A 22,266-nucleotide genomic window follows, 5' to 3' on the forward strand; every position below is an offset into this window, starting at 1 on the left:
CCTGGACCTCCTATAAGGCAATTTGGAGCTGTTCTGCCACTCTCTGAAGCAGCTCTTTGAATTGTCTGTGGTTGTCCAGAGGAGAGAGACAGGTTGGAGAAACTGCCTCATTGGGCAAGAAAGATGATACACCTGTGAGTCGGGTGGCACCAGCAGATTTGGCTCATTTTCCTCTTCTTCCATAGGCTCAGGAGGTTCCAATTAGCCTCTTGAAAGGTATGTGTGGTAAGATTCCCTATCTTGGATCACACGGACTCTGGGAGGCGTACACACAGATCCCAGTAAGGCAAGCATGAGAGGCTGAAAGTAGGTTGTGATAGCACTGGGTACCATCATTTCCAAGGAGAGGATCTCTGGTTGGGCAGACAAAACTAGTACAAAGAGACTACTCTTAATCCTCTGTCTGGTTCAATTCTCTCGGTGGAGGAGAAGACTGTTTCACTAGTACATCCAACTCACCCAAGGGTGAGAAGGTTGGGTCCAGTTCTATCAGCAGTGCTGTCCGTACCAATGTTGAGAAACCACAGATAGAGGATGGGGTAAGGAGATGGGCTTCTCCCTGAGTCCATGACTTCTACTGGTGTTAGAATCTCCCAAGTGAGGATCGGTCCCAGCAATGGGGAGACCGCGGGTCTGGGAGGATGATGATACCCTGCGGAAGCGGCATAAGATACTGGAGCCTTGGAAGGCTGCATCTCATCACCTTGCACCAGAGTCAATGTAAAGGGATTTTCAACAATCAGTGGTTCCTTATGGGACCTCTCCTGCGGCTTTGTCTTAGTCAGTACCGTGGTCGGTGTCGATGGCAACGTGGGGGATGGTACTGAATGACCTTTGCTCCTATGCACACCTTCTGAACACAGCCATGAGATTTAGCAGGACCTAAAAGCCCTTGTGTCCTGGGCATGGAGACCTGTCTGATCTGGACAGGGTCGGTATCCCTTTTCTAGGTAGATCTCAGAGGCAATCTGCTTTTATACTTATAAGCGCCTGTTACTTATGTGAGAAGGCTGAGATGAAGAATTCTTCACTTCAGTTATTTCTGCTCCTGAGTCAGATATCTAGTTCGGAGGCACCCTTTTTGATGGTTTAGGCCGATGTACTAGGCCTGGATCTGACTGAGGCCTCAAAGTTCCATAAAATGCTTCCAAAGCCAGAGTTCTTACACTTGCTGTGCTCGGCTGGGGAAGCAGCTCCAGATACTGCACTTAGTAAAAACAGGAGCTTCTCTGAAGCAGTGCTGATGGTTGTCACTGACCAAAAAGGAGGAGGAGCAGAAGATCAATTTTTGAAACCCAGAAGTCCTCTGGACAAAACCTAAGTCCTCTGATCCTCCAGTGCAGGACTCCCAGGGGTGGGTGTTCAAATTAACTCCTAGTTAAAATTTTAAAACTATTAACAATACTACCAATATATGAAACTTGTAAATATTTACAAGAAAAAGTTTAAAAGGATCATTCAGGACACTGGAGATTCCGACTGAGGCCATGAGGCAGTAAGAAGGAACTGGAGAGGAGTATCAGTCTGCACAGTCCCATGTACCCTCAACAAAGCACGAGCAGAGCTAGAGCGCACAATGAGAAAAATGAGAATGGTGTCCAGGCACATGGAGCACATGCATACACACAGTGGACTACACGTACACACCAGCACTAAGGAAAAACTACCCTTTCCATACACTTATCTAATTGTGAATTGGAAAGTGTCTATGAAAATTGTAATAGCTATTTATTTCTTAGACTAGCCATTCTGTCTATTTCTAATTTAAGTTAAGATACTGCAAAGCAAAGACAAGGCCATTGCATACTAGATCAAATGAACAAGGGAAACAATGTGACCTACTGGTTAGAGCAGCAGACTGCTCTCCTCCTGTGTCTCAAACTATACTAAAAGACCTGACTAGGAAGGCCTATGCTACCTCTTGGGAGAAAGGGATCTAGACCTAGAAGGAGGCACAGCCGTCGCTGGCTTGCAGGAATGGGGTTGCATACCACAGGATGCCAGTAGGGCCAATGCTGATAGGCATATGTACACCAGACCCAGAGCAGGATACCAGTGGAGCGGTTCTCTGACAGCTGTGCCTTTTTGTTTTGACAGACCAGTCCTTGAAGATTCTCCCAGATTCCCACTGTGATCCCCATGAAAGGGCGGGAGGGAGAACGAGAGATCAATCCCTACTGTGCATCAAAAGAGAGGAGGAAAAGCAGTATGCCTCCACCAAAGGGTAGGCTGTTCTTTCAGGAATACTAAGGTGTTCTAATGTCCACTCTACCTGAGAGGGAGACGGAGTTGGTACTTCTGATACCTCTCTCGCCTGTGGTCCAAGGTCATCAATGCCAGAATGGAGGTGGATGACCAAGGCCTCTTGGTTGATGTAGCACAGAAACTCTGGATGGAATCTTGGCTCACCAAGCTGTTCATGGAAAGGGATTGACCGGAGGACCAAGGTTTAGCCGTGTCCTTCCTTGTGGGGTACAGACAGGCTTGCATAGGGCGCTCCATGAGGAATAATTTTAGGCAGGCCTTTCCACCTTTCCGAGTCCGATTAGAGTAGCAGTGACATATGGCACATTGCTAAGGAATATATCCCTCTCCTACACAAAAAAGGCAATGGACTCTCTCTCATAAAGCAGCACTGAAGCATCACACGATGGGCAGGTTTTGAATCCAAGGGATTTCACTTCTGCCATATTGTGCAAACCCACATATAAGGGAATGGTGAAGGGTTCAGCCTAAGAACTAAATAATTGATTGAATAAGTTTTGTTTTTTGCCTAAAAGTAAGACGACTAACATTTAACTACTAGCAGTACAACTAACTAACACTAATAGCAGCACCGTGCACAGAGAAGCAGGCGGACACCGCAGGGATTCAGTCTCACTGCCTGATGCAGTAAGGAGGAACTGGGCCTGCTCTGCCTTTTATACCCTCAGGTGCAGGAGATGCAAGGACATCTAGGGCACAGGAATGGCCCCAACAGATATTACTAGCCAAAAGAATCGGATTGTGTGTGTATGAGGTGCATTCACACCAACAGTAGGATCCAAGTAGATTACAACTCAAAAAAGAGTCCTTATTTACCGCAAGACAACCAAGAAGCTCAATTTTTAAAAAATACTTAGAATCTGGCTGTTCACATGGATTATTCAAAGCATCATTCTGATTGACTCGTTAGCCTATGATGTCACAGTTGTGCCTGAACTCCCAACAGTGAACAACTGGGACTGCATGACTAAACAAAAAATTCCTACATCCCTGTTAAATGAGTGTGGGTAGGAGGAATGGAGAGAGGTTAAGGTGAGGACAAAAACAAAATTATAGGGAAATGTGCAGCTGGAAAGTGGGGGGAAGATTAAGTTCTAAACTGATCCTTCTTTCTCCTAAATTGCTAAACTTTCATGTCAGCTGTACTTTGCAGTAATTTCAGCCATATTCAGTAATTTTCTCTTGTAAAAGATAAATTGGGGGCTGTTCAATACTTCTGTCATAACCACACAGCTAAGGGTAGCCTAGAATTCCTCCTTACCTGTAAGGAGTTAAGAAGCTCAAATAACCTGGTTGGCACCTGACCAAAAGGACCAATGGGGAAAGAAGATACTTTCAAATCTGGGGTGGCAAGTCTTTGTTTGTGCTCTTTGTTTTGTGTGTTCTCTGGGGAAGCAAATTCCTTCTCCTAAAACGAGTCTCAATATTGCAAAAAGAGTAAGTAAATAAGGCAAGGCGCATTAGATTATCTTTTGTTTTTAGCTTGTGAATTTTCCCTGTGCTAAAAAGGGAGGTTTATCCCTGTTTTTTTGCAACTTTAAAGTTTTGCCTAGAGGGGAATCCTCTGTGTTTTGAATCTGATTACCCTGTAAAGTTTCCTTACATCCTGATTTTACAGAGATGCTTCTTTTACTTTTTTTTCCTTTATAATAAAAGTTTGTTTTTTAAGAATCTGGTTTACATATTTGGTTGGTATATTATTCTCAAGCCTCCCCAGGAAAGGAGGTGCAGGGGCTTAGGGGGATATTTTAGGGAACAGGAACTCCAAGTGGTCCTTTTCCTGAATCTTTGTTTAACTCACTTGGTGGTAGCAGCAGTACCCATCCAAGGACAAGGAAGGATTTGTGTGTTGGGGAAGTTTTTAACCTAAGCTGGTAGAAATAAGCTTATGGGGTCTTTCATGTGGGTCCCCACATCTGTGCCCTAGAGTTCAGAGTGGGGAGGGAACCTCGACAACTCCAAAGTTCATTTTTATAAAATAAAGTAACTTAAGTGGCTGCTGGCCCACAAACTGATGCTCAAACAGTTGGTTGGGGTTTTTTAGGGGAGGAGGAGGAGGTTGAAAAAGGTCAGCGAACCTTAAAACTAAGCATTCTCAAAACCATAGGGAAAAGGAGCTTCTAACCATTTTTCTATTATTTTCCTCTTAACCCTTTGACAGAAGCTACTTTTAACAGAGGGAAGAGATTCCATAAACACAAAATTGATTTTAAAAGATATTCCAAAAAAATGGAAGAGCAAATTAAGCAGCAGTAATCTCAATATGCTATTCTAGGGTGCACATTAGTAGGTTGTTGGAACACTTCTCTAGTAGCTGGTTTCAGAGTAGCAGCCGTGTTAGTCTGTATTCGCAAAAAGAACAGGAGTACTTGTGGCACCTTAGAGACTAACAAATCTATTTGAGCATAAAGCTGTGGCTCACGAAAGCTTATGCTCAAATAAATTTGTTAAGTCTCTAAAGGTGCCACAAGTCCTCCTGTTCTTCTCTAGTATCTGTAGGCACTCAAACTTTGGATTTGAATCTCAGTGTACCTGAGGTACATGACTCCGAAGTAACGTGCACCAACAAGACTGGTGTTTACTTTTGTTTAGCAAAGGCTAGACAGCCCACAAAAGCAAAAAAAAGTTGTCTAACCAAAAAGACAATTGTCTTACCTCTGCAGGTTCTCTCCTTGGTGATAGCATACAAGTCAGCGTATTTTCACCCATGTTATATGGGTACTGTTTTAGGAAGCAGCACATTGATTTAGCTGAGTCAGGACTATCTAGCTGAAGAATTGCCTTTAAAAAAAATATTAAAAAATGAGCAGATAGATTTATTTATTCTATTTTGAACACATAATTAACAAATAAAGCCAACACTTTTCAAAAGTAACAACAGTGGTTAGGTTTGCTTTCCTTAGTTGAGAGCACTAACATAGGTTTACTAAAGTGACATTGCTATTGCATCTGGCTTATTTCCTCAGCTGTACTGATATTTCAAGGACCTGTTCAACTTTTTTTAAAATTACCTTAAAAAAATAAAAAAGAAGGTAGGTGAGGTAATATTTTTCACTGGAGCAACTTCTGTGGGTGAAAGAGAGAAGCTTTCGAGCTATACAGAGCTCTTCTTTAGATCTGGGAAAGCTACTCAGAATATCAGAACTAAATACAAGGTGAACGAACTGTTTAGCACAAGTAGTTGAGGCATATTCTAAGAGACCATTCAAGGTGAAATGGTCCATTAACACCTCTGCAATCAAGAGACAAAAAGAGAGGGGTTGGTGGGTTACAGATTGTTGTAATAAGCCATGAATCCAGTGTTTTTATTAAGACCATGATTAAGACCATCCCATTCCCTCTGGGGCACCTGGCACTGGCCACTGTCGGAAGCCAGGATACTAAGCTAGATGGACTTTTGGTCTGACTCAGTCTGACCATTCTTATGTTCTGTGTAAAAGGACAGCATTGCTCCCTGCCTCGGATATTTACAAGACAATGGACACCCCTCAGATACCCATCCCAAACCTATCCATTTAATTCTACATAACAATTTTACGTTCAACAACAAACGCTTTGTCTAAATCATAGGAACAGCCGCAGATAGTAGGATGGCTCCCCAACATGCCAGCCTCTTCATGTATGTAATGTTGTTGTGGCCAGGTTAGGCCCAGGATACTAGAAAGACATGGTGGGTGAGGTAGTACCTTTTATTGAACCAGCTTCTTTTGACTGGTTTCAGAGTAACAGCCGTGTTAGTCTGTATTCGCAAAAAGAAAAGGAGTACTTGTGGCACCTTAGAGACTAACCAATTTATTTGAGCATGAGCTTTCGTGAGCTACAGCTCACTTCATCGGATGCATACCGTGGAAACTGCAGCAGACTTTATATACACACAGAGATCATAAAACAATACCTCCTCCCACCCAGCAGGAACGTGGGGTGGGAGGAGGTATTGTTTCATGATCTCTGTGTGTATATAATGTCTGCTGCAGTTTCCACGGTATGCATCCGATGAAGTGAGCTGTAGCTCACGAAAGCTCATGCTCAAATAAATTGGTTAGTCTCTAAGGTGCCACAAGTACTCCTTTTCTTCTTTTGACTGAAGACACAAGCTTTCAAGCTACACAGAGTTCTTCCTCAGGTCTGGAAAAGGTACATAGAGAATTGTTTCAGAGTAACAGCCGTGTTAGTCTGTATTCGCAAAAAGAAATGGAGTACTTGTGGCACCTTAGAGACTAACCAATTTATTTGAGCATGAGCTTTCGTGAGCTACAGCTCACTTCATCAGATGCATACTGTGGAAACTGCAGCAGACTTTATATATACACAGAGAATATGAAACAATACCTCCTCCCACCCCACTGTCCTGCTGGTGATAGCTTATCTAAAGTTTCAGAGTAACAGCCGTGTTAGTCTGTATTCGCAGAAAGAAAAGGAGTACTTGTGGCACCTTAGAGACTAACGAATTTATTTGAGCATGAGCTTTCGTGAGCTACAGCTCACTTCATCAGATGCATACCGTGGAAACTGCAGCAGACTCTATATATACACAGAGAATATGAAACAATACCTCCTCCCACCCCACTGTCCTGCTGGTAATAGCTTATCTAAAAGCCATTTCCAGCACAAATCCAGGTTTTCTCACCCTCCACCCCCCCACACAAATTCACTCTCCTGCTGGTGATAGCCCATCCAAAGTGACAACTCTTTACACAATGTGCATGATAATGAAGTTAGGCCATTTCCTGCACAAATCCAGGTTCTCTCACTCCCTCACCCCCCTCCAAAAACCCACCCCCATACACACACAAACTCACTCTCCTGCTGGTAATAGCTCATCCAAACTGGCCACTCTCCAAGTTTAAATCCAAGTTAAACCAGAACATCGGGGGGGGGGGTAGGAAAAAACAAGAGGAAATAGGCTACCTTGCATAATGACTTAGCCACTCCCAGTCTCTATTTAAGCCTAAATTAATAGTATCCAATTTGCAAATGAATTCCAATTCAGCAGTTTCTCGCTGGAGTCTGGATTTGAAGTTTTTTTGTTTTAAGATAGCGACCTTCATGTCTGTGATTGCGTGACCAGAGAGATTGAAGTGTTCTCCGACTGGTTTATGAATGTTATAATTCTTGACATCTGATTTGTGTCCATTTATTCTTTTACGTAGAGACTGTCCAGTTTGACCAATGTACATGGCAGAGGGGCATTGCTGGCACATGATGGCATAAATCACATTGGTGGATGTGCAGGTGAACGAGCCTCTGATAGTGTGGCTGATGTTATTAGGCCCTGTGATGGTGTCCCCTGAATAGATATGTGGGCACAATTGGCAACGGGCTTTGTTGCAAGGATAAGTTCCTGGGTTAGTGGTTCTGTTGTGTGGTATGTGGTTGTTGGTGAGTATTTGCTTCAGGTTGCGGGGCTGTCTGTAGGCAAGGACTGGCCTGTCTCCCAAGATTTGTGAGAGTGTTGGGTCATCCTTTAGGATAGGTTGTAGATCCTTAATAATGCGTTGGAGGGGTTTTAGTTGGGGGCTGAAGGTGACGGCTAGTGGCGTTCTGTTATTTTCTTTGTTAGGCCTGTCCTGTAGTAGGTAACTTCTGGGAACTCTTCTGGCTCTATCAATCTGTTTCTTTACTTCCGCAGGTGGGTATTGTAGTTGTAAGAAAGCTTGACAGAGATCTTGTAGGTGTTTGTCTCTGTCTGAGGGGTTGGAGCAAATGCGGTTGTATCGCAGAGCTTGGCTGTAGACGATGGATCGTGTGGTGTGGTCAGGGTGAAAGCTGGAGGCATGCAGGTAGGAATAGCGGTCAGTAGGTTTCCGGTATAGGGTGGTGTTTATGTGACCATTGTTTATTAGCAGCACAGATCCAGGTTTTCTCACCCTCCACCCCCCCACACAAATTCACTCTCCTGCTATTGATAGCCCATCCAAAGTGACAACTCTTTACACAATGTGCATGATAATGAAGTTAGGCCATTTCCTGCACAAATCCAGGTTCTCTCACTCCCTCACCCCCCTCCAAAAACCCACCCCCATACACACACACAGACTCACTCTCCTGCTGGTAATAGCTCGTCCAAACTGACCACTCTCCAAGTTTAAATCCAAGTTAACCCAGAACATCTGGGGGGGGGGGGGGGTAGGAAAAAACAAGAGGAAATAGGCTACCTTGCATAATGACTTAGCCACTCCCAGTCTCTATTTAAGCCTAAATTAATAGTATCCAATTTGCAAATGAATTCCAATTCAGCAGTTTCTCGCTGGAGTCTGGATTTGAAGTTTTTTTGGCTTAAATAGAGACTGGGAGTGGCTAAGTCATTATGCAAGGTAGCCTATTTCCTCTTGTTTTTTCCTACCCCCCCCAGATGTTCTGGGTTAACTTGGATTTAAACTTGGAGAGTGGTCAGTTTGGACGAGCTATTACCAGCAGGAGAGTGAGTCTGTGTGTGTGTATGGGGGTGGGTTTTTGGAGGGGGGTGAGGGAGTGAGAGAACCTGGATTTGTGCAGGAAATGGCCTAACTTCATTATCATGCACATTGTGTAAAGAGTTGTCACTTTGGATGGGCTATCACCAGCAGGAGAGTGAATTTGTGTGGGGGGGTGGAGGGTGAGAAAACCTGGATTTGTGCTGGAAATGGCCTAACCTGACGATTACTTTAGATAAGCTATTACCAGCAGGACAGTGGGGTGGGAGGAGGTATTGTTTCATATTCTCTGTGTATATATAAAGTCTGCTGCAGTTTCCACAGTATGCATCTGATGAAGTGAGCTGTAGCTCACGAAAGCTCATGCTCAAATAAATTGGTTAGTCTCTAAGGTGCCACAAGTACTCCATTTCTTATAGAGAATTGTGTTTAGCTATGACACTCAGTACCTTTCCCAAACCTGAAGAGCTCTGTGTAGCTCAAACACTTGTCTTTTTCACCAGCAGAAGTTGGTTCATTAAAAGATATTACCTCACCCACCTCGTCTTTCTAACCTCTCCACAGTCCACTTTGAGGAAGAATTTCTGAATAAACCACAACACCAAAGACATAGCTCAGAAACATTTGTGTTTTCATCCTCTGAATAGATGACCTAAACTCCCTCACAGATTTCAACCACAACGTCAACAATCACCACCCATCCATCAAACTCTCTCTAGAACACTCTCACATTAGCATCAACTTCCTAGACACCACAATCAGCTTCAAGAACAGAACCCTACAGAGAACTAAATACAAGAAGCCTACAGATCACTACATTTACCTTCACAGATTCAGTAACCACCCCAAACACAGAGAAATTAACTACAGCCAGGTACTCAGATACCACGGAATATGTTCCAAGAAGGAAGTCCAGAATACACACCTTAACACACTCAAAATCACCTTCACCAAACAAGGACACTGCACCAGAGAAGATCACATCACGGAACAGGCCACTCAAATACCCAGAGAACCTGCTACAACATGGGGAAAAAATCCTCTGTAAGCATATCCCTAAGCTGTTACCTACCACCCCACACTGGAACATATAAAGGGTATCATTAAACAATTACAACCCATACTCGGAGCGACACACCCTGAAATAAATCTTTTCCAAACTTCCTCTTTTGGACTTGAAGCAACCCCTCAACCTTGCCACGCTCATCAGAAACAAGCTCTCACAGACCAAGACTCACCAAACCAAAGCGAAACCAGACCCTGCAACAACAGATGTAAAACCTGCACAAATATCTCCACTTCTACAATGATCAATACCCCCCCCCCCAACACAACTGTCAAGATCCAGGGTCCTCCACACAGAATCACAGAAAAGTAGGACCGGAAGGGACCAACAGCTCATCTAGTCCAGCCCGCTACACTGCCTATCACAACATGTGGCATATCTCATTCAGTGCCGTAAATACCCCAACAACTACTATGTGGGTAAAACCAGACAATCACTAAGCTCTCAAATGAACTTGCACAAAAAAACGATAAAGACAAAAGCTCACTACCAACCTTGGGTGAACACTTTTCACCATACTATCAACTCTATAATCAGACCTCTAAGTCCTTGTCCTAAAAGGAAACCTGAACACCACCTTCAAAAGAAGAGCCTGGGAGCTTAAATTTATAATTTTGCTAAACATTAAAAATCACGGTCTCAGGCCATGTCCATGCTACACACTCACTCTGACATAACTACGTCGCTCAAGGGTGTGAAAAATCCACACACCTGAGTGACGTAATTATACCAGCGCAAATATTTGTAATAAAAAATAAATATAAAGTGAGCACTGTACACTTTGCATTCTGTGTTGTAATTGAAATAAATATATTTGAAAATGTAGAATCACAGAATATCAGGGTTGGAAGGGACCTCAGGAGGTCATCTAATCCAACCCCCTGCTCAAAGCTGGAAAACATCCAAAGGTATTTAAATAAATTGTATTCTATTATTGTTTAACAGCACGATTAATTTTTTTAATTGCACAATTAATCGCTTGACAGCCCTAATTAAAACAACAAGAGACTTAAATAAGAAAAGAAAATGTTTCATGCTACTGATTAGAGTAGCAGCTGTTTTAGTAATTTTAAAAAATAAAAAAATGTAAAATTAAATATAAAAATAAAATACACAAAGAAAACAAAAAAACAAAAATGTCAAAATCAAAACTTTTTGTTTAGAAAAAACAAAATAATTGGCTGTCTAAACCATTTTTCAAAATTTTAATTCTGTGGGAAATTCTAAAAAAAATCCATCTTTTGTTCCGAAACAGAAGAAAAGTTTCCAAAATTTTGGAATTTCCCTGTGGAATGGGAAATTTGGGTTTCTACCAGCTTTAACCTCTAATTTCCCATTATCAAAGGCACATATTTTGGTGGCCGTCTTTCTTGATAACTCAATTCCTTTCTCTTCCAAGCCTATTGAAACTATTCCTGAACCAGCCGGAGTAGGTAGCAGCATATACCATTCCCTTTCTCTCCGACGCAAGAAGTCCTTGTTCATAGCAACAACAGTCAAAATCAAGGACCCAAATTTTAATCTTTAATCTCTTGAATAGCAGCATATGTTGCTAATGAGAGATTATCAGGTCAGATCATTAAAAAAAAATTAAGGGTCTCACCACACCAAGATTAAAATTATATATTTACCTTCTTTTTATTCTTCAACACAACATAGTGATCCACCTTCCCAAATCGAAGTCCCACGCAAACTACTTCAAGTTCTGTGTATCCATCATCTGGTAAGTTACCAAGATGCACAAACTGATTATATAAAGTTTCTGTATTTACCTAAAAGAAAAGCACAAAGACTGAAATTCAGAAATATTGTATTGAACTGGTAAATACAGTAAAATTACTGTGAAAATCCTGTCATATCTAAACAGAAAAAATATTCATATCTATCCTTTTACTCTGAGTTCATATTCAATTTAGAATATTCAGTGAACCACAGCATGACTTCTATAAGAGTACTCCAGAAGAATTCCTCCTTCATCCTTTAACTCAGAGGTGGGCAAACTACGGCCCACCGGCTCCTCCTGCCTGGCCCCTGAGCTCCTGGCCCAGGAGGCTCGCCCCCAGCCCCTCCCCCACTATCCCTCTCCCCCGCAGCCTCAGCTCACTGAGCCGCTGCTGCAGCAGGGCTGTGAGCTCCTGGGGCAGTGCAGCTGCAGAGTCCGCAGCTGCAGACCTGGCGCTCTGTGCTGCATGGTGCGTGGCTGGCTCCAGCCAGATGGTGCAGCTGCCTGTCCTGGTGCAGCCGCACTGCCAGCCACCAATGCTCCAGGCAGTGCGGTAAGGGGGCAGTGAGCAGTTGGACAGACGGCAGGGGAGTTCGGGGGACGGTCAGGGGCCGGGGGTGTGGATGGGGTCAGGGTGGTCAGAGGGCAGGGAACAGGGGTTGAATGGGGACAGGGGTCCCGGGAGGGGGGCAGTCAGGGGAAAGGGACCAGGAAGGGTGGATGGGGTAGGTGTCCTGGGGGTGGGGGGGGGGGCAGTCAGGAATGAGAGGAGGGGTTGGATGGGGGTGGCAGGAGGCTGTCAGGGGTAGGGGTTCTGGGGGCAGTCAGGGGACAGGGAGCAGGAGGGGTGGATGGGGTAGGGGTCCGGGGGGTGGGGGAGGCAGTCAGGAATGAGAGGAGGGGTTGGATGGGGGTGGCAGGAGGCTGTCAGGGGTGGGGGTTCTGGGGGCAGTCAGGGGACAGGGAGCAGGAGGGGTGGATGGGGTAGGGGTCCGGGGGTTGGGGGGGCAGTCAGGAATGAGAGGAGGAGTTGGATGGGGTGGTGGGGGCAGTTAGGGGTGGCCAGGGGATGGGGGGGAGAAAGGGGGAAGGGGTCCCGGGGTGCCATCAGGGAACGCGGGGGGGGGGTTGGGGGGGGGGGGAAGGAGGTCAAATAGGGGGCGGGGACCATGCCACGCCTGGCTGTTTCGGGAGGCACGGCCTCCCCTAACCAGCACTCCATACCATTTCAGAAACCCGATGCGGCCCTCAGGCCAAAAAGTTTGCCTGCCTCTGCTTTAACTGCTCAAGTTTTCAGAATTTCAACTTTGGTATACAAGGCCACATCCCAAAACAGTAAGAACTTCTCACTCCTTTAGAAAAAAAAACCAACACTTACAGCCTGTCACCTCAACTCTTGGCTGGAAAGGGATTTTATTTCTTGGGCAAATAAACCTGTGTGTCTTCTGGTATTTCTTTGTCTTTGAACCATTGTTCTTCAACAGTAAAATGTGGGCTTAATCTGAAGTCTGAGTTCCAACCTGTCTAAACCAAACTTCCTCCTTCTCAAGGTTCGTGCCTAAAGACTGCCAAGACCTTTCTTTGATGTGGGAAATTATTATTTTAGGAACTGTCCCATGTTAAAGCAAAATAGAGGATTCCTCCTATTCAAAGATTAATATATAACAAATAGAGAGCTGAACATCTGCTAAAGAGAGGAAGATTGATCCAACTACTGGTCAGAATGCTCAAAAGGTTTCTGTCTGCTGCATACATGGAGTCAGTTGCACAAATTTTAGTAGATTACTGTAATGAAATGGGAATTTTCTGTAGTGTTTTATTAATTCTATGTGTACCTCAGTTTCCCCTTTCCACTGGGGGACAGGGAGGATTAAGTTTGCTCTTAAGGCCAACTAAGAGACATAGGCATGTGGGCATCATCTCCCTGTCTGGGTGGACTGAAGAGCCATAAAGAAATCCAGATCAACAATGGGACCGGAGAGACAATGAAAGTACCAAATACTCAGATTTTCCTGTACCTCTCAGCAGGGAAGCTGAGCAGAGACCCCAGCTTGAGAACAAGGACTGGAAGCTGCAAAACAGGGGCTTAAGAGTCAGCTTCTGAAAGATGCTTGGAGCTCTCTCTCACCTAAGAGCTCACTAAGGAAGGAAGTCGGAGAGATAGAGACAGAGCCTAAAAATGGAATTCACTACAGCATGGCTGGTGCTCTGGGCTAACCAAAATGGACTATGCTTTAACCTTCACTTCTCTATACTAACCTAAGGACATACTATACTGCCTTCCAGTTGACTAATAAACCCTACTGTTTTGAAAGCTCTGTATGAGCGTCACTGTAAATACTTGGTGAAGTGCATTAACCCCTGAATAGTGTACAAGTCTCTATCAAGAGTCCATCTCAGTTGGACTCACTGAGCTACAATGGCTGGCAGTTATAGAGCTTTATTAAAGTTGAGGGAGGGCAAGTGTGTGGAGAGAGAGAATAGGAGGCTCTCCCAGGACTCCTATTAAATGCTTATCACCTGCACTCATCTATACTGTGTATCTAAATAAAGTGTATGCTTACTCAGTCCACTTCTTGCTTCTTGTTAGTCTATGAGCTCTCCTACTGACTTCTAATTGAATAAAAAGTGTAGTAATAAAGAAGTGTCTTCTGTTTCTAATGTTAATTTTTAATATTTTTATTTAATGGAATGCAACATTTACATAAAATTTTAATAGCACTCAGTGTAGCAGCTACACTCCCAAATTATACAAATGTAAAAGTTAGCAAATGGCTAAATTACTGACCAATTTTTTAAAAAAGTCTCTAACTTACCTTCGAGTTGGCATCTTTAATCATAGCAGTAAATATAGCTTCCTAGAAAGAAGAGACAGGGCATTAAGGTTCTGAACTTTAGAAGTTGGTTGGTATGGCTGCATGTAATTGGAAGGCACAGCATCCCACTACTCCTACCAATAATATATCAAAACAGAACCTGAAAAGTTAAGGTTCGTGGCAACCTTTCCGAAGTTCATGAGTTTGGTATTGCCAACCTCTCTCTAAAATTACTTTCATTATTATCTTCACATTCTTTTTACCAAACAAAAATTCTGTCTACAACTGTATTCACTAAAATACTTGCTAATGAAAATAGAAACACTAGGAAAGTAGTAGAGTTGAGTTTCAAAATAGGATATACCCAGAGGGTTATAGAGAACCTATATTATGTGCCCAGGAAAGAGAGGAGGCAGGGCGTACAATCAACATAACAATAACTTGAAACAGCAGGGCCCTAATGGATATTAAACAGAGAGCAGTAGTCTAGACTGGCAGAGAGGTACTATAAAAATGGATGCTGAGTAACTGCAGTCACCTGAGATAGAAAAAAAAATTGCTTCATATTCCATTTGCTTACCTCATCTTTTATATTCTTGTATTCCGGCGCCATACTAATGCAGAGCTGATTTCCATCCACTGACATTGGGAAGCAAGTATAAAATTTAACCATGGAATCTGCAGATTTTTGATTTATTTCCAGATATGCCTTTTAAAACAAAAAAAGTCTAAGTGGCCTCGCAAAGCACAATAAAAAAGGAAGAACTACTGTGTCCCCTTTAAGTTATTTCAACATCTGAACTTGTTACAAATTTCTTTGAGAGCTTCTTTAGGTGATACTATGCCAGAAAACTTTTTTCTAAATACCAATCACAATACCTTTTTATGAGAAGACAAAATTAAAACATCTTTCAGTCCTCCAAATGGCTTTGTTAGGTTGGAAACTTCCTCAACAGAATATCCTTTATCAGGTAAGTTTGAAATAAGCACAACACATATGTCATCAAGTTCCTGCAAACAAAGGAAGGTACAGATTTTCATTAATCCTTGCTTCTACTCTAAACCAACTGTCAGTCAGCCTTTCTGTATTTAATTCTTATTGTTTATCTTAAAAGTGCATGCATTATTCTCAGATAAAAACGACATTAAACTGGAGTTAAATTGGAATACATAGCAGATATTTAAGAATAAAATTATGCTGATGCTGTAATTATCTCAAAAGCAAGCATTACAAACCCAGAAAAATCAGAATTAAGATTAAATTCAAATGTGTTAGTGTATGGAAACACACAGAGCACCCAAATCACCTTTATTCTGCCCTGTATTGATGCCATGTAATAACCATGATAAGTGCATAGTAAGGTCTTCAGTTCCAGATTAGATTAAATCAATTTCTGAATACATACTAGATTTTTCCTGAATTTCCTGGGTTTGTAATGCTTGTTTCTGGAATCATTTCAGCATTCCTGTAATGATTTATGAACTTCATCTTTGTGTTTTTTCTTAAATGTTACTAGATACTTCTAACGATTATGAAGATATGTAGCACTGACCCCAAACCTTTATTATTATTATTTTAAAATTTTTAGGGTCAGATGCATCAGGACACACTGGCTGCTTTGTGTCACTCTGGAACAGCACAAGGCAGCCAGTGTACTAGCCAGTTCCCCCCAGCTCCTGACCTCCACACAGGCATACACACATCCCAGTTTTCTCTTCTCTGCCTTCCCACAAATGTCCTTGCACACCATCCACAAATAGCCTCCCTCCTCTTATTTTTTCTTCCCTTTTTATAGAGCAGATACGAGTAGTTTTTAAAAAGTAATGTTTAGGATTATTAGTCATTTTTTACTATTATTCTTCACAAAACTTCTTCAGAATGAGTCAATGAACAATATTCTTCTACAGAGATTTCCACAAACTACCCTCTTTCAAAATGGCTGCCAATTCCTACAGTTCTCAATTAATGTGAGCTACAGGATTGTTATTAGCAGAATGACCTTCATATTGGCCACTGCCTCTTAGTTCCAAATGAGACTGAGCCAAGCTGCCCCAGGGAAGATGGTGGGTAGCATGACACCATCTTCAGCCCCTGCAGAAGGAGAGGCTCTCCGTTATGAAGAGCAAAAAAGAACCATTAATCCTAAAACAAACTCTTGATATCTAGACAATGCACAAGATTTTATGTGAGGGGTTAACTGTAGGGAAATTTGAAGGGTCTATGTTCTTCCACTATTAAGATAATTTGTTACAGAAAAATGGCCTGACACAGGATGCTGAATTTCTCAAAAGACCCATTTAATGAATTTAAACTGAATTTAATTAGCTGATTTACTTGTAATTTCTCAGAAAATTCATTGTGCTACAGAATTCATCAACTACTACAATTTTCAAGAGAAGATACTCTATTCGTCATAAAAAACAAAGTGGTTAAATTCCTGCTTTAAGAGTAAAACTCAACTCATCCTTAACTATGGATATGAGAGTGGCATTGCCATAATTTAAGACTGCCAGTGTGCGCTCAGGGCACTGACCCACCCTAAGGAATTTACACGCTAGCATGGTTGGTCAAAGAATATTAAGTCAAACAATGTGGTAAGTCAGAGGGTCTTTATAATGAGGTGACGGCATCATATTACTGACATGACAGGTTTCAGAGTAACAGCCGTGTCAGTCTGTATTCGCAAAAAGAAAAGGAGTACTTGTGGCACCTTAGAGACTAACCAATTTATTTGAGCATAATTGGTTAGTCTCTAAGGTGCCAGAAGTACTCCTTTTCTTTTTGCGATTACTGACATGAGTTAACATTTGTGGGCATCACGTAAGCAGTGAGTTTTAGAGAGGGGACTGGACTGAAGAGGGTGGCTGTCTAGAGCAATAAGGATGGGGGCTGGCGAGGGAGTTCCTGATAAGGAGAAGGGCATGCAAGAGGGCACAAAAATGAGAACATGCTCTATAGAAGTTCTCAGGCTCTGGTCTGTAGACCACCAGCAGATACATGGAAGCTTTCCTGTTGGTCTACAGAATTAAACTTTTGAGAACCAAGGTGGAGCAGGGAAAGAGTTGCAGGAAAAGTGGCTCATAAGAAAGTCTCTCCCTTTCAAAGTGGACTGCAGAATGAAGAATTGGAGACTCATTGCTCTGTAACCTATATACATATTGAGAAAGACCAAGAACATAACACTGATTGTAAAAATTACTCTCATTTACACATCTGCTTCTCTCACAGGACCATACAATTCTGGGGAAAGAAGATGTGAAATCTGCAGAAGTTTCTTTGCTGGCCCTATATATATTATGAATATAAATGGAAGACCTGAGATTCTGGTAAGGTCTATATAGGTATCTTTCACCAACACTGAATTCGTACTTGAAAAATATTTACAGATTCAAATAATTTTGGTTTGAATGTGAAACCTGACCTTGCTAGCTGGCTCAGTTGGTTCTTCGCTCTTTGTAGTCTCTCCAGTAGCTTCTGGGGGGGAAAAGGGGAGTAGGCGGGGGGATGTTTAGGTTAGTATATCTTTAAACACCATACAAGTATTTACATATCCAGGGAATGCCCATATAATCTGTCAAAATAGTCTCATGCAAATGATCACTTGCTTAACTGCCATTAAGATTTATAGTTTCAATTCTTCTGAAGGCGATTTTCAAAGTGATAGAAAATACTGGGACACGTCTTCATTTACTGGACATGGAGAACACTACACTGGTGGTGCATACATGTAGCAACGGAATTACAAACCAAATTTATTCAGAAAATAGTTTTTAATAGCCATAGGACTTTGCACAAGAAAAAATGCCATTATCTGAGGAGCTCAGAGTATGCTGTAGTCACTATGGCCCTGTCCATATAACAAGCATATTTTTGTAATCAGGTTGTTGACAATCAGCCGACCTGGTTACAAACACCTCTGAGTTGTGCCCACACAAAATATCACTCATGTTTCTATCTCCTCCCCTATGAAGCTGCCTGTGTTTATATCAGTGCATTCTGCAAAAAGTATGTGCAGCTATCTCATGATGTTTCAGAAGACGATACAGTGCCCAGAAAAATGCAGACAGAGCAACAGCATAACATACAGGGAAGTGGTCCTGACCACAAAGTTGTAAGGGACCAACCAAATCTGTGATGCAGGCATAGTAAAAGGGGGCTCATCTATATTACAAAAATATGTCTTCCTGTAACTACTTCAGCAACCCTGAGCCACTATCAGCAGCTAGCAAGGGCAGAACACTATTAGGTACATAGTAACAAGTATTAACCATGTTTTGTGTGAATAAACCCTATTTAGAACCAAGCACGACAGTAACCGGCTAGAACCCCAGTTATAAGAAATAATGTAACCAGGGCCTATTTTAGCTAATTTTTCATAGGTAAATTGAGGCACCAAGATTAAATGAGTTGGTGGGAGAGTTGGGAACAAACATAGGAATGCTCACACCTTTGCTCTAACCACTTGTAAATAAATAACATGCTCCATTCCGTGCTACAAATGAAAAGTGCTACATAAGAGGTAAGTAGTATACACCCTGAAGATGTACATTTTCTCATTACAGTCTTTCCCTAGCCCCCGCCTGCAAAAGAATTGCTTGCATATTTTTCTCTATGAACCTACTTGAAGCATTTTCCTTCTTGGTACTCTCAGCTGTCTTCACTTCCACAGTGTTCTTGGCCTCAAGATTTTCTATGTGAAAATATTCTCATTTTAGTTTGCAAATATCGACAGGTTTATGACGGAAGCGAAAAACTGTTTAAACTGCAATTTACCTTTATTGGCTACAGATTCCATAGACTGATTTGATTCCACCTCCAGAGTAGAAGTCAGTGTAATTGACTCTACAAGAACAATTTTAAAGGAGCCATCAGATCAACAGTAATTTTATACAACTTAATAAATCAGATCAACAGTAATTTTATATAACTTAATACAACATTTTAGATAGCGTATCACTACAAACTTACCTTGCACAGCTACAGGTTTACTAATTTCTTTGGCCTCATCGTCTCCAGCTTTCTTAGGTTCTGTGGTCTTCCTAGCCTCTACAGCCTGTTTAGATTCTGTGGTCTTAGCCTCCTCAGCCCGCTTCGGTTCTGTGACTTTCTTAGCTTTTGCATCCTTCTTTTTGGATTCTGCAGACTTCTTAGGATCAATACGCTTCTTTTCATTAGGTTTTGCTGTGTTGGGAAAGGAAGAGCAAAGCATTCATTATTTCAGCATATTTAAAATTACCTAGTTTGCAAACAGAAATATATAACAATTTCTGTTAGATGAATGTCTTAGGCCTTAGGGATCATCTCCAGCTCAACTTAAACATATTCGTGATTATCTGACCCCTCCTCCCACAAAACAAAAACCACCCACACTATTGTCTCATTCTTTCTGGAACAGGACACAGAACTATTTAATTAAACTCTTGATTTTTTTTTTTTTTTTTTGCTTACTTATGGACACAAGATGGATATTTGTAGGATAGATGTAATAATTGTTTCCGAGCCCTAAAAGCTGCCGTCTACTATAAGTAACAGGTAAGATGTACCAGAAGGGGTGGGGGCAGGGAGGTGGTCTCCTGACCTGACTCAGACACTGGTCAAAGTGAGTACTCCATCTTTAACAGTCTGAGCTTAATTTCCCTGTTCTTCCATGCCCTAGACTTGACAGCTAGGCAGAAATTGCATTTCTGGGAGACATGGGACTATGCCACGCAATGGACACATTTAGAGTGGCCATCACTCACAGGTACAGCCTTTTGACAGGAGAGACCGCATTTGAAGCCTGGCAAGCCAGACATTCCCTGCCAGGAAGACAAGGCTCCGCAAGGAGAAAAAAAAATTATCCACTTACTAACTAACCTAGAACCACTACTAACGACTAACTGCAATAACTAATCTTTAAATTAATACAAAACAGCTGAGGCATGCTCAAGGCAGACAAACTAGAACTCTATCTCAGGCCAAGGCTATGGAGAAGGAACTGTGGGCAGTTCATCTGCGCATCCCTACATAGCCTTGATGTGCATCATGAGGAGGCACAGGGCACATGCGTTGGCCAACTGGACTCCGGCAGTGGAAAAAGCTCTGCTCAAAGGCTTGAGAGGTGTATGTGCACCTGAACTGGCACGGCCATAGGGACACCACTCAAAGAACTGGTCTCTCTATGTTTTTACAATACCAAGCATACAGAAGATTTTCAGTAATTACTAACCACCATTTTCTGAGGATAAAGGCAACTCGATCAGCATGCTCTTCCATTAATTATAGGCATTTTATTCAGAAATATGCCAATTCCTGGCAGCGAGGGACGCTACTCTTGCCTCAGTTCAGCATCAGAACCTAGAATTTTAGGTGTCTAGTCTTCTCAAATAAGCACAGTTGGTGATGAGAAGACAAGACCCCTTAGAACAGCATTTCCCAAACTGGGGGAGGGCAGGGCAGCAGCAGAATGCCCTAGACTAATCTGGGGAAATAGGGTAGAAAAGAGCTATGGGAATCGCTCAATGACCCTGGTTTCACTCTAGCTTCCCATTACAAATATGCTGGTGTAGGTATAACGGCCCACTTCTTGAAACCCACGTTCCCTCTCTGCTCCCGTAGGCAATGATTATATGCCTTCTGCAAACAGCACCTAAGTACTGGTGCTATCATAAAACAACTGCTGCCAACAACAGGCTGGAGCCCAATGCAAGGGAACATAAGGGAGTCAGGCAGCTTGCCTATCAAACAATCTATTACAATGACAACAAGGAGTCCAGTGGCACCTTAAGGACTAACATTTATCAGAGCATAAACTTTCATGGGTAAAAAAAACACTTCTTCAGAGGCATCTGAAGTGGTTTCAGGTTGCATCTGAAGAAGTGGATTTTTACCCACGAAAGCTTATGCCCAAATAAATCTGTTAGTCTTTAAGGTGCCACCGGACTCCTCGTTGTTTTTGTGGATACAGACTAACATGGCTACCCCACCCCTCTGATACTTGACATCTATTACAATGGGGACTCCAAAGGGGAAAAAGCTGGGACTCTTTGCCTCAGAACCTAAAGCACTTCTGTTTTATAAGGAAAAGAATTTCTGCATGTTTTCACTGAAAGTGAAAATTCTCATTTGCCTTACCTGAAGTGGTTGAAGTTTTCTTAGTTTTACTATCTGTTTGCACCGCCAGTTTCTTTGTTACTTCATGTTTACCTAAGTAAAATAATTGTAACGTAAGAACTCAGTATAAGCAGGGGTGCTGGAACTGGGCCTGGCTTGAAGTAGTAACAACCACCAAATACACCGGACCCTCGCTAGAACGCGGGATTTGGAATCCATGTGCAGTACTGCATTAATGTGGGGACTGCGTTATAGCGGGGACCGCGTTAAAATGAATTCCAATTAAAGTAATTAAATTTGGCATTCATGGCCGTGACCACGTCATATGTGAATTTGCGCAATACAGACAGACGTGTGTTCTAGCGAGGATTCAGTGTACATAGTTTCTGCTTTCAGCACTCCCACTATAAAAACTGTTCCAGCACCCTTGAATATAAGTGGATATTATTACACCAATTTCAATCCTAAAGGAATCCCAAACACATTACAAAATGGTATACAATTCATAGGAATCACTTCATCCATGACTAAAATAGAGCCAGCTCTGGAGTAAAAAGAGGCAGCTATTTAACTGTGCACAGCAACACAACAACAGAGACAAGTGGGCAAGAACACCAACAGTAACCGCAGAGAGAGTTAGACGAGTAAAATACAATTACTAAAATTCAAATTAGGCTAGGACATTGAGGTTCTGTTCTTACAAAAAGTGTATTTTTTAATGATCACAAGTAATCTGAATCTCAATTTTACCTTATCTGGGAAAAAAAAAAAAAAAAACAGCCACTAAGGCACTGGATTCAATGACAACACAAGGAGAACGCCACCAACTGAATCAACAGCAGCACGTATATTTAAACACCTGACTGGTTTCCCATCCAAATACTGACTTG

At 42.2% G+C, this 22,266-nt stretch overlaps 1 protein-coding gene across 4 annotated transcripts in view; it reads right to left on the reverse strand.

The window, feature by feature from the left end:
- Positions 1-22,266, reverse strand: part of ZNF638 (zinc finger protein 638) — a 74,023-nt gene that overhangs the window by 24,723 nt on the left and 27,034 nt on the right. For all 4 annotated transcript variants that reach the window (XM_077816063.1, XM_077816064.1, XM_077816062.1 and 1 more), the window contains 10 exons: positions 21,398-21,469; positions 19,253-19,465; positions 19,058-19,126; positions 18,906-18,974; positions 17,706-17,758; positions 15,163-15,294; positions 14,864-14,992; positions 14,284-14,325; positions 11,376-11,516; positions 4,921-5,046 (listed from right to left, as the gene is read on the reverse strand). In XM_077816063.1, the coding sequence (XP_077672189.1) occupies positions 4,921-5,046; positions 11,376-11,516; positions 14,284-14,325; positions 14,864-14,992; positions 15,163-15,294; positions 17,706-17,758; positions 18,906-18,974; positions 19,058-19,126; positions 19,253-19,465; positions 21,398-21,469 (1,046 nt within the window). The remainder of the gene's footprint in view (positions 1-4,920; positions 5,047-11,375; positions 11,517-14,283; positions 14,326-14,863; positions 14,993-15,162; positions 15,295-17,705; positions 17,759-18,905; positions 18,975-19,057; positions 19,127-19,252; positions 19,466-21,397; positions 21,470-22,266) is intronic.

Source organism: Eretmochelys imbricata, chromosome 4 (genome assembly GCF_965152235.1).
Source record: "Eretmochelys imbricata isolate rEreImb1 chromosome 4, rEreImb1.hap1, whole genome shotgun sequence".
In the NCBI taxonomy this organism is placed as follows: Eukaryota; Metazoa; Chordata; order Testudines; family Cheloniidae; genus Eretmochelys; species Eretmochelys imbricata.